Source organism: Prionailurus viverrinus, chromosome C1 (assembly GCF_022837055.1).
Source record: "Prionailurus viverrinus isolate Anna chromosome C1, UM_Priviv_1.0, whole genome shotgun sequence".
NCBI classification, from domain to species: domain Eukaryota; kingdom Metazoa; phylum Chordata; class Mammalia; order Carnivora; family Felidae; genus Prionailurus; species Prionailurus viverrinus.
Window position 1 is genome coordinate 162,221,260 of NC_062568.1, and position 12,568 is coordinate 162,233,827.

A 12,568-nucleotide genomic window follows, 5' to 3' on the forward strand; every position below is an offset into this window, starting at 1 on the left:
ATATATCTCTTCTGTATACATCATTATGAAAAAAGCAGCAGAGACACAGCCATTTAAAACTGACTGACTAATAGTTTAAAAAGTTTACAGAGTTTAGGAAGTGACACAGAATTTTGCAAGGAAAAAAGTAAATGTAGATTAAATTAGATCATAGAAATAGTAGCCACTAAACCGGAGGATGGAGCTTGCATGTAATAAAGAAAGATGAAAGAAATATTTGATATTAATACAAATTTTATTACTATCAAGGAAAATATACCTAATACTATACTATAGAGACTATCAAACTATCAGACTTCTAAAACTTAAAATTCTCAATCCTCCATTAATTTTTTAGAAATTCATGAATACCCAACTTTAAGACTTTCTTTAAAGCTATAGTAATCAAGACGGTGTGGTGGTGGCAAAAGATGAGACAAATAATGAGTGGAACAGAGAACCCAGAAGTGGACCCATACAAATATACTGAACTGATATTTGACAAAGGAGCAAAGTCAATTCAAAGGAGAAAGGATAATTGTATCAATAAACGGTGCTAGAATAACAGGACATCCACAGACAAAAAAAACAAATGTACGCTAGGATGTTATGTCTTTCACAAAAATTAACTAAAATGGGTTGCAGACCCCAAATACAAATCTATAAAACTTCTGGAAGATAACAGGAGAAAATCTGGGTGACTCTGTGTTTGGCTATGTGTTTTTAGATACAACACCAAAAGCACACAAACCAAAAGCATGACACATGAAAGGAAAAAAATGGTTAAGTGGGGCTTCATTAAAATTAAAAATTTTTCCTCTGTGAAAGACACTACTAAGAGAATGAAAAGACAAACCACAGACTGAGAGAAAATACTTGCAAAACACAACTGATAAGACTTGTATCCAATATATACAAAGAACTCTTAACAGTAAGAAAATAAATACCTCAATCAAAAAGCGGGCAAACGAGCTGAACAGACACCTCACCAAAGAAGATATACAGATGGTAACAAGCATATGAAAAGATCAAATGTTATGAAGGAATTGCAAATTAAAACAAGATATACACCTATTAGAATGGCTAAAATCTAAAAAGACTAATAATACCAAATGCAGACAAGGATGTGGAACACTAAGAATCCTCATTTATTCCTGTGGGAATACAAAATGGGTGTAATCACTTTGAAAGACAATGTGGCAGTTCTTTCAAAGTTAAACATAGGTTTACTGCGGCAGTGATCATTGAATTTAAATGAACTGAAACAAGCTGAAAACTACGTACACACAAAAAAATATGCCCATGAGTATTTATAGTAGCTATGCTCATAAGTACCAAAAATTGAAAACAACCAAAATGTCCTTTAACAGGTGAATGAATAAATAAACTGATACCTTCATACAATGGAATTATTATTCAGTGCTAAAAAGAAATGAGTTATCAAGCCAACAAAAAGAGGAAATCTAAATACACACTGCTAAGTGAAAGAAGCCAGTCTGAAACGACTATCTACTGCAAGATATACAACAATATAACACTCTGGAAGAGGCAAAACTATAGAGACAGTAAAAAGATCAGTGGTTGCCAGGGGTTTGAAGGGATGAATAGATAGATGAATAGGTAGAGCACAAGGGATTTTGAGGGCAATGAAATTATTCTGTATAATACTGTAAGGGCAGGTATATGGCATTATGTATTTGTCAAAATCCAGAGAACTGTACAGCACAATATAACCCTAATATAAGCTATGGAGTTTAGTTAATAAAAATGCACCAGCATTGGTTCACCAATTTTAACAAATGTATCATACTAATGCAAGATGTCAGAAAATAGGAGAAATTGGTAGAGGGGAGGAGAAAATCTATTCATACTTTACTGTAAACCTAAAACTGCTCTAAAAATAAAATATATTAATAAAAAATGAAAAAATTAAGGCACCTTTAAGTATAAAAAAGTTTATTAAAATGATCTTACAGGTAGATAAAACATTTTCTTATTATCAAGGAGAAAGTTGCATAAAATTAATATTACGTATGACTATAAAAATAAAAACTTCAGAACCTAAAAGGCCTGATTCTTTGCAGTATTACTGATGTTGGTGAAGGGGACATTCTCCCTTCAAATCATTTTTTAAGTCAACCATTCTTGGGGATTTTTTTGTAGCAGGGTATTCAAGGTTCTGGAGTCTAACTGCTTGGGTGTAAAACTCAGCTGTGAAATTTTCTTGGTATATAACATTGATCAAGTGACTTACCCTCTTTGATTCTGTTTCCTTATTTGTAAATTGAGAATAACAATAGTACATACCTCAGAGAGTTGCTGTATAGACTGCTTCCAACTGACATGTGGTAAATTCTCAAAAAATGTTAACTATCAATTCTACCAATTAAATTATCAAACTAAAATTTTATTTATCAAAAACTTTGCCATAAAAAAGTCTTATTATGATTCATTCTTATTGAATATGTTTTAGTGCCACAATAAAGAATCAAAAGATTGTATTCTTAACGTTGTAAGATGATTATATCTTCCTAAGAATAATAGTCTGTATATTACAAATCTTCTTATTTGAAGTTTAATAGTATAAATCAATATTCATTTCTTGTTGCTGAGTATACCATATATAAAGTTTATATAGTGTATCTCTTTCATTTAAAAATAGATACATTTTTGAAAACCTTTGTATTAATATTTCTACCTTACTTGCTGTTTAGATAAACAGATTTATCAAACTCCCACCTGGCTCACTGACTTTGCCAAGCTTAGACCATTTTAAGAACCAAAGGAGTAGGACACATTTCTACCCCAGTGACAGCAATATGTGAGTTAATTTGTTTCCTGACTGCATTTTGGCCTTATTCTGTGATCTATAGTTGGCTATGGCTTTTGGTTTTCCCCTTTGATCTTTTAGTCCTTGGCTTAAATACATAAGCCCTACCATCTTCCCAAACTCCTCCTAAGAGACAACAGAAATTGTCTCCTTCTCAATAGTTTCCTTTGCCAATCATGATGTTTTTGGTTTCCATACCACCATGGATGTGCTTTCATAATTCAACTCAAATACAAAACAAAACAAAACAAAAAAACAACTAAAGAATTCTTAACATGTATAAAGAACTTGCTGGAAACTGCTTAATTTTTAGTCAAACGTTAGCCTATTAGCTCTTTGCTGCCCTCTCCTGGGCACAGTTTGGGGCTCTTGACCATTTCCATTTCATTAGTATCAAGAGCTGAGACAAAGTTTTTTCCATTCTAAGATCCAAAGAACATAGGCTAAAAATGAAGTGACATTTAAGTAATTCATATTTTCTTTTAACTTGAATACTATACCAACTATAAATTTAAGGAAAATAAATATTTACATTTTTATGATCTATAAACAATGCTACTACTTTTTCACTGTCCTAACTGCTATAATAATATTCTATAGAGAAGTCTGACATTTTACTTCTTAAAAATGAAAGGGTGCTATTTTTTTTATATATGCATTAAGAAGAAAAGTGCTTACCTCGGCAGACAGCCCAAGCATCTTCATCACATTTCTCACCGCTTGTTCTCAATTCAAAAAAATTATATTCTTCAAGGCTAAGAAGACCATTTCCATCCAAATCAATTACTTCAAATATATCTGATAAAGTTGACCTAAAATTATAAATAGAAAATTATTTGTCTCCATGGCAACTGGACTGAATGTTTCTATGAGGACAACTTTCAAGAGGAAGTAATCTCAAGACATTAAACAATTTTTTGAACTTAATATATCCAAATATATTTTTTAGTCAGTCTGAAACAAACAAGCTTCTAAAACAACCACAGTATCTCAACACATAGTAGTAACTCAATGAATGGTAATTCCATCATTCTTTTTTCCTTTCTCCAATCTACTTTCTTCTTCCTATTCTACCAGATATTATTGTATATATCTAGGGTATAAGGGAACTACCTAAGTATTTAGATTTCATATTTGACCGTTATCTAAGTTAATGGTGCAACTGGCAGTATCTATTTCTAAGGAAGTGTCTAATCAGGTAGAAATCTGTAAATGTGTGACTCTAGTTGACTTGCCAAATGTTTGGAACTCAGAAATGAGTGGCAATCCCAGACTCATGAATGGAAAATCACTTTCAGATGCCTAGGGAATGAGTTGAATTACTGAACTAGGATCTGCAGGTGGGTCTGGCAGCTGGCCAAAGGAAAGGATGGAAGACAGGCTATTGATCTATAATTTTACAGTTCTAACCTTAATAAACAAAACTTACCTAAATTCCTTTGTAAGAAATAATTCCCCTGTTTCATCTCTATATACAAGTTGGGCTTCTTCAGTTACTGGTTTTATTTCTTTCCTCAGCCTACAGCCAGTTGTAGAAGGAATTAACCAGTAAATTCCAGGTCCTAGTTCACCAGTCCACCCAAACACCTTTTCTCAAAAGAATTAAAAAACAACAACCAACGTGAGTTTTAATGACTTTTCATCTTTCTTCTGAAAGGGAAGTTTTAGAAGCAATTTATCCATTTTCACCAACTCTATTATGCGTCTATCAATCTTTTACAGGCTTCAAAATCTGGTTATTAATGGAAGTCCTGGCACAAGACCATTAGATGTAGTTCTTAGTATATTTTAAAAACAAATGCCTAAAACTGTAACAGGTAAAAAGTTATATAACTTCTAAAGCTTTCCCAATAATCTTCAAAAATGTTTGTGATGTAAATATCTTTAACAGGAAGCAAAGAGAGAGATCTTAAAATAATTTTACAATTCCCTAATTTGATTCAAATATAAATACATGATTTGTAAATCAGATTTCAAGAACACAAAGTAAAAAATATATTTCAAGAATTCATTATTTGTAATATTTGTAAGCCGTATTTGCAAGAATCCAATTATGTAGACAGAAGCACTGCAATACTACTATTATTTATGTAATTAATATGGATTATAAAACAAGATGGCAGAATCCCAGATAAACCTACCTTATACAAAATTCCTTTCCATCACAGTATATTTATAATGAGTGACAGGACATTTGTATAGGAAACATTTTATTCTGTAGTTTCATAAAAGAAAGCATAATGACATCTCTCTATGAATGTGCTAGGTGTTTTATGGAAACAAACAGCCATCTATAAAACCTAGGGGTTATCTCTGTCAAATATATTAAATCTAACCATTTTCTTGCCATGTATAACAGCTAAGCAAACAGCTATTGGCCCTTCAGCACAGAATAGCCCTAGGGAATTCTGTCAGGAATTGTGTCCAAAAACTTTCAAAACACAGATGTATTTTAGGTCATCCTGGGGACTCATACACAAAATAAAGTTGTTTTTCTGAATTCTGGGTTCAGTCCTATTTCTGCCCTCACAAGTCAGAGGAACCATAATCATCCTAAAGTGACCATACCATGTTCTATTTTGCTACAAGAAGCAACCCAATAAAACTAGGGTCATTGAAGACTAGAGATTGACACATCCCTCCTTGGGAAACCATAATCTTGTAAAATGGCCAGATGTAGTCTGGTACCCAGAAGTGAAAAGCAGTTCTTGCTGCTTCCTAATACATGTTATCCCATGAACTTCCCTTATCTCCACATATAACCTTGAATTTGCACTGTGGATGGCAAATGGAAAGTCTTTCATGCACACAAAACTCTTCCTAAAGAAAATAATTGTGAAACTAAAACTAAAAATCCTTTGCAAATATGACATATTACAGAAAAACAGAAGCCAATATAGTAAAAAGGTAAATAGAAACTCATTCAAACTTTACTACAGGCTTGCTATGTACTAACATTTTTATACATGCAGTATCATAAGAAAGTAATTTTATCCAATACAAAATGGGAAAAACTATTGCTTTAGACAATACTTTATCTTGAACCTAACTTTGTAGTCAGTTCTGAAGAAGAGTTTCGTCAAAACATTAACCTGTGTCATTTTATTTGTTTCTTGCCTATAACTATTCTTGTCTGTTCAGAAGCCTACAATAAAGACTTTTATATAACATTCCATCAGGGAAATGTTTGTCTGTCATTGGACCTGTATAAAGATTAAATATGATATTGCAGTAAGCCCTTGAATAGTATTATTCCTGTTGTTGTGTAGCAGATGTATTTTGTAGTCCTCATAAAATAAATAGCCACATTTATGTATCTGCCTCACATATTTGGCCTCTGAGTAAATATATAATTAGAAAAGATCAGAACAACCCCATGGGCAACATATAAAATCATTTAAAAGCATTTCTTCAGATCAATCTATTTTTGAACCCTATAATATGAGTCAAGCCTGAGGATAGCAATCTTGAAGTTTTTCTTTTTTGCAGTAGCAATATAAAGTAAGACAAACATCTAAAGCAACTTTTCCAAAGTCTTGAATTGCCTGTATTTAGGAAAAAAAAAATCCACTGGCATCAATCATTTTAATTGCATATTACAAAAAAAAAAAATGTTCACATGTGAGGCATCTGGGCATTTAGAGAAGAAAGTGAAGTATAATGTCACATAACATATAAGTTACAAAGCTAATCCTCAGCTCTTAGCAATCAAGAGAAAATGCATCACAATTAAAAAGACACATGTAATATTCATAGTGCTTAAGTACTGTATATACCCTAATTGGAGGGAAAGATACACAAGTTAAAAACAAATATAGAAAATCTATTATATTCCTCAAATTTGAGTTCATGTCATATTTTCAAAATAACACTAGGAAATAAATATGTATACTTCTCTATTTCGTAGTTCAGTAAAACACATGAGTTGTAGATTTGCTTGGCTCTCGTTTTCCTTAAGAATATACAAGGCAGTATCAGTTGATAACCAAGGGGATGGTTTTCCTAAAAACAAACAAACAAACAAAAAACCCCAAACATCTTAAAATAAGCAATTACTACTTACTCTTTCCTATTTAAAAAATAAGTTAGTGGTTTCTTTCCCCTATGAATTTTTTTTTTTAGAAATGCACATCACATTTTTATATAGAAATATCATAGCATTTGTAACTATATATAGTATCCTTGCTAGAAATATTCTCTATTCACACTTTCTAAAACTCATAACTTTAGGGGCGCCTGGGTGGCGCAGTCGGTTAAGCGTCCGACTTCAGCCAGGTCACGATCTCGCGGTCCGTGAGTTCGAGCCCCGCGTCGGGCTCTGGGCTGATGGCTCAGAGCCTGGAGCCTGTTTCCGATTCTGTGTCTCCCTCTCTCTCTGCCCCTCCCCCATTCATGTTCTGTCTCTCTCTGTCCCAAAAATAAATAAACGTTGGAAAAAAAAATAAAAAATAAAACAAACAAAAAAAAAACTCATAACTTTTTTTGAATTGACCAGAAAGCTGAGGTTGCAAGGCAACCAAGTAACCTGATATCCAAGGAAAAACAAACCCTTTCAAGGAGTGATGAGATTCGAGCACTAGCTTACCTGTGGAGAGGCACTGGAGGAAAAGATGTTAGACATCATCTATGTATGTGCTGACAACTCCATAATTTGAAAATTTTTTTAATGTTTATATTTATTTTTGAGACAGAGTGAGACAGCATGAACAGGGGAGGGACAGAGACGGAGACACAGAATCTGAAGCAGGCTCCAGGCTCCGAGCTGTCAGCACAGAGTCCGAGGCAGGGCTCGAACCCACAAACTGCGAGATTATGACCTGAGCTGAAGTCAGATGCTCAACCGACTGAGCCATCCAGGCTCCCCAATGACTCCATAATTTGTATCTCCAACTAGAAACTTTTCTCTGAATTTTAAACTATAATCAACTACCTATTGGACATCTCCACTTGAATTTCTATATCTAAAACTGACCTTCCCTAATTCCTTAAAAAAACCTGTCCATCTATATTCTTCTCTATCTCAGTCTCAGTTTATAGTAATTCATCCTTGCAGTTGCCATGCCAAAAAGCTTGGAGCACCTGGGTGGCTCAGCTGGTTAAGCATCCAACTCTTGATTTCAGTTCAGGTCATGATCTTGCAGTTCATGGGTTTGAGCCCCAGGTCGGGCTCCACACTGACAGTGCAAAGCCTGCTTGGGATTTTCTCTCTCTCTCTCTCTCTCTCTCTCTCTCTCTCTCTCTCTCTCCCTCCCTTCCTCCCTCCCTCCCTCCCTCCCTTCCTCCCTCCCTCCCTCCCTCCCTCCCTCCCTCCCTCCTTCCCTTCTCTCCTTGGTCTCACACTCCTCTCTCAAAATAAATAAAAAGTATCAACCACCAAATGTTGTAAGAATTTCACAAGATATACAGTTAAAACTTTTAGAATCTCTACTTTAGGAGGCAAGAAGAATGGAGCAGGGAAGAATCCTCTAGTAATAAAACAAACATTTTCTTATTATGTAAAAATAATTTTAAAAATTGATACTTAGAACAACCAACATTAAAAAGATTTCTAGGGATGGGGTGCCTAGGTGGCTTGGTCGGTTGAGTGTCAGACTTCAGCTCAGGTCATGATCTCACAGTTTGTGGGTTCGAGCCCCGCGCTGGGCTCTGTGCTGACAGCTGAGAGCCTGGAGCCTGCTTCAGATTCTGTGTCTCCCTCTGTCTCTGCCCCTCCCCTGCTCACTCTCTGTCTCTGTCTCAAAAATAAATAAAATAAACATTAAAAACAAACAAAAAGATTTCTAGGGAAAGCACCCTTAAAGACATTTTCACTAATTAAAAATTAAATAATAACCATTTTATTTTTTCATTAAAATAGTTTTAAAGTTTATTTACTTATTTTGAGAAAGAGAGAGCACGAGTGGGGTAGGGGCAGAGAGAGAGGGAGAGACAATTCTGAGAGTGCAGAGCCCAAAGCAGGGCTCGAACTCACAAACTGTGTGAGATCATGACCTGAGCCGAGATCAGACTGAGCCACTCAGGCGCCCCAATAATAACCATTTTAGACACTAAGAAATTAATTTGTATCTAGCATTTATATACAGAAAAGGAATATTACCAGGAATGTAAAGATTATTAATAACGATTGTTTAAGTCATAGGACATAGGACTTTGGAGATATTCAAAATTATTTGCAGTTCACATTGCCCCAAATTATGTTCCTACAGAACTTCTCTTAAACTTATTAATTTTAAAAATGGACAAATGGAAAAGCTAAAAATTAATTAGTAAGCAAAATGTTAATTCTATATCAAGAAGAAACCAGGATACACTTTGTTCTTGTTTTTAAAGGAATTAAAATAAAACTTGCTTTAAACATACACAAAAACCAACATACTTGCTTTGCAAAATATGATAACACAAAGTATAAACTAAAGCTTTCTTTCTTTAACTGTATGTAACCATGTTTGTTAGGTAGATTATTTTCTTCACTAAGGCTACCAAATATGTAAGTTATTTTCAAAGAGGGCATAATTCGATATTTTAAAAAATACACAAAAAAATTAAACTTGCCTTCAACTTGACTCAGGTTTAGTGGTTTAATTGTAAGATAAACCATGGATCTCTGAGCTATCTGCATCCTATATTGATGACTAATGATTTCACCATCTTCTTCTAAAAAAAAGCAACCTTTTGACTGTACACATTGCCACTCCTGAAATGAAGGAAAAAATTTTTTTTCAAACATTTATTAAGTGTTTCCAGCATGTAGAGTAATAAAGAGAAACCTAAGGAAGATATAAAGGAAATGTCAAATAAAGCCACTTACCTCCAGGAATTTGCGACATAAAAACAACAACAACAACAACAAAAACAAACAAACAAAACCCAACCAACCAACCAACAAACAAACCAGTCAGGACACAATTCAATTATAATTGACAGTAGTAAATTTTTACAACAAAAAATAATTATATGTGCAAAATAATAACCCTAGTTCCTAATAGTAACTGGCACATTGTTGGTACTCTATTAATATCTGACCAATGAGGGGAGGTAGACATCAATATAAACTGTATCTTGAAAGATAAGTGTAATTTAGATAATGAAAAGTTAGGAAAAGATAATGGAAAGAAGAAATAAGAAAAAATAAAGTTTGTGAGAATGGGAGAAGCAGTGAAACAAAGTAACAAATAAATATGCTGCTACAATAACTAGGGCAGGATTAGTGCTTGCAACATAGTAAAAATGACTAAGTAAGGACTCCTAAAACTGATGCTGAAAGTAAAAGTGATGACTTTGTATTTAAAAGGTAAAGAATGTGACAACCAAAATAACAGTTTCAAGTCCAGGCAACTAAAAGAACACTGAATAAATTTTACAGCCATAGCACAATGCTGATAAACATCAGTTTTGCGAAAAACTTTTCTGTACAATTGTTTCTGCTATCTCCTGGTTAGCCAAATTCCTTCTTGTCCAAACTAACAGGTCTAAATGGGATCTCTTAACTAGAGTTAAATACAACTCGAAGATGACACCTTATGGAGAAAGTAGAAAATTCTCTATTGAACATATGAGAAATTGTGCCATTGCCACAAATGTGTACAAAAATCTTCTTCACTTGATCATTAGTGGGCTTGCCTACCTATAATGTAAAACATATTTCTGCTCTACCCATATGTATAAGTTTTTGAAATGACTTTATAAAAGATAATTTTGAAAAATTATCTGTAAGAATGGTTAGATAATAAGCTCAAGGCCTTAATAATATTAAGATAACCACTAAAAAGGTATACGTTAGCTGTTAACAATGACATAAAAAATACTATAAATTCATTATAGAAAAGTCTAATATGGTACTAAAAAGGTGAGAACAAACATAATTTCTATTGAGGTTGATTTCTCATTCACTTTTTTTAAAGGCTACATTATCCTAACATGTATTTACACATCATTTTTCTATTACATAAATGATAATTATTTTCATATTTTATATTATTTTATAGCACCAAAATACATTTAAAATTAGAAATTTAAGAATACGGAAAAAATCCCCATAATTCTACCACCCTAGTTTGATTTCTATATAATCATTCCTAATACCACCCTTACATAAAAACCTATGTTTTACATTCTAATTAACATTATTCTATGTTGTGTCTTCTCCATGTAATGTTACATCCAAAATATTTTGCTACTGAAAAATAAGAACAAAACTGGAGGAATTAGATGTCCTGACCTCAAAACTCAATAGAAAGCTACCGTAATCAAAATGGTGTGATATTGGCAAAAAGACAAATATATAGATGAATGGAATAGAACAGACAGCTCACAAATAAACTCTCACATATATATGGTCAAGTAATTTTCAATAAGGATGCTAAGACCATTCAATGGGAAAAAGGACAATCTTTTCAACAAATGAAGCTAAGAAACCTGGATATCCAAGTGCAAAATAATTAATTTGAACTCTTCTCTTATACCATACACAAATTAACACAAAATGGATCAAAGACCTAAATGTAAGTACTAAAACTACAAAACTCTAAGAAAAAAACATAGTGGAAAAGCTTCATGACAATGGATTTGGCAATGATTTCTTGGATATGACATCAAAAACACAGGTCACAAAATATAGACAAACTGGACTTCATTAAAATTTAAAACCTTTGTGCATCAAAGAACACTATCAACATAGTGAAAAAGGCTCACAGAATGGGAGAAAATATTTGCAAATCATACATTTGAAAATGAACTAATATCTAGAATATATTAAAAACTCTTACAACTCAACAACAAGCCCCCCCTCAAATTAAAAGTGGTCATAAGGGGGTACCTGAGTGGCTTAGTCAGTTAAATGCCTGACTCTTGATTTCAGCTCAGGTCAGGATCTCACACGGTTCATGAAATCGAGCCCTGAATCATTGGGCTCTGCACTGCCACGAGGAGCCTGCTTGGGATTCTCCCCTCGCCCATCTCAACGTTTATTTAATTTTGGGACAGAGAGAGACAGAGCATGAACAGGGGAGGGGCAGAGAGAGAGGGAGACACAGAATCGGAAACAGGCTCCAGGCTCTGAGCCATCAGCCCAGAGCCCGACGCGGGGCTCGAACTCACGGACCGCGAGATTGTGACCTGGCTGAAGTCGGACGCTTAACCGACTGCGCCACCCAGGCGCCCCTCCCCTCGCCCATCTCAAAATAAATAAATATTTTTTTAAAAAAATGGTCCTAAGACTTGAATAGACATTTCTCCAAAGAAGATACACAAGTGGCTAATAAGCACATGAAAAGATGCTTAACATCACATCATTAGGGAAATGCAAATCAGAACCACAGTGAGATACAACTTCATACCCACTAGGATGGCTATTAAATAAAAACAAAAACAAAACCCCCAAAATACATAAAATAACAAGTGCTGACAACGATGTGGAGAAATTGAAACCCTTGTGCATTGCTGGTAGGAATATAAAATGTGATGCTACTATGAAAAAGTTTGTTAGTTCCACCAAAAATTAAACACAGAATTACTGTACGATCCAGCAATTCCATTTCTGGGCATATAGTGAGAGCAGAGACTCAAACAGATATTTGTACACCCATCTTCATGGCAGCATTATTCACAATAGCCAAATGGTGGAAAGAATCCAAGTGTCCATTGGTGGATGAATGGGTAAACAAAATGTGGAATATGCATACAATGGAATATTATTCAGGCTTAAAAGGGACTAAAATTCTAACAGATGCTGCAGATATAAACCTTGAAGACATTATGCTA

General features: G+C 34.0%; 1 protein-coding gene across 3 annotated transcripts in view; it reads right to left on the reverse strand.

Annotated features, from left to right (window-relative positions):
- The window catches only part of EFCAB7 (EF-hand calcium binding domain 7), a 46,592-nt gene that overhangs the window by 11,811 nt on the left and 22,213 nt on the right, over window positions 1-12,568 (reverse strand). For all 3 annotated transcript variants that reach the window (XR_007155233.1, XM_047873800.1, XM_047873799.1), the window contains exons 7-10: window positions 9,362-9,503; window positions 6,702-6,811; window positions 4,239-4,396; window positions 3,488-3,621 (exon numbers count right to left, since the gene is read on the reverse strand). Coding sequence is in view for 2 of the 3 variants with exons in the window: in XM_047873800.1 (XP_047729756.1) it covers window positions 3,488-3,621; window positions 4,239-4,396; window positions 6,702-6,811; window positions 9,362-9,503 (544 nt within the window). In the remaining variant the exon portion in view is untranslated. The remainder of the gene's footprint in view (window positions 1-3,487; window positions 3,622-4,238; window positions 4,397-6,701; window positions 6,812-9,361; window positions 9,504-12,568) is intronic.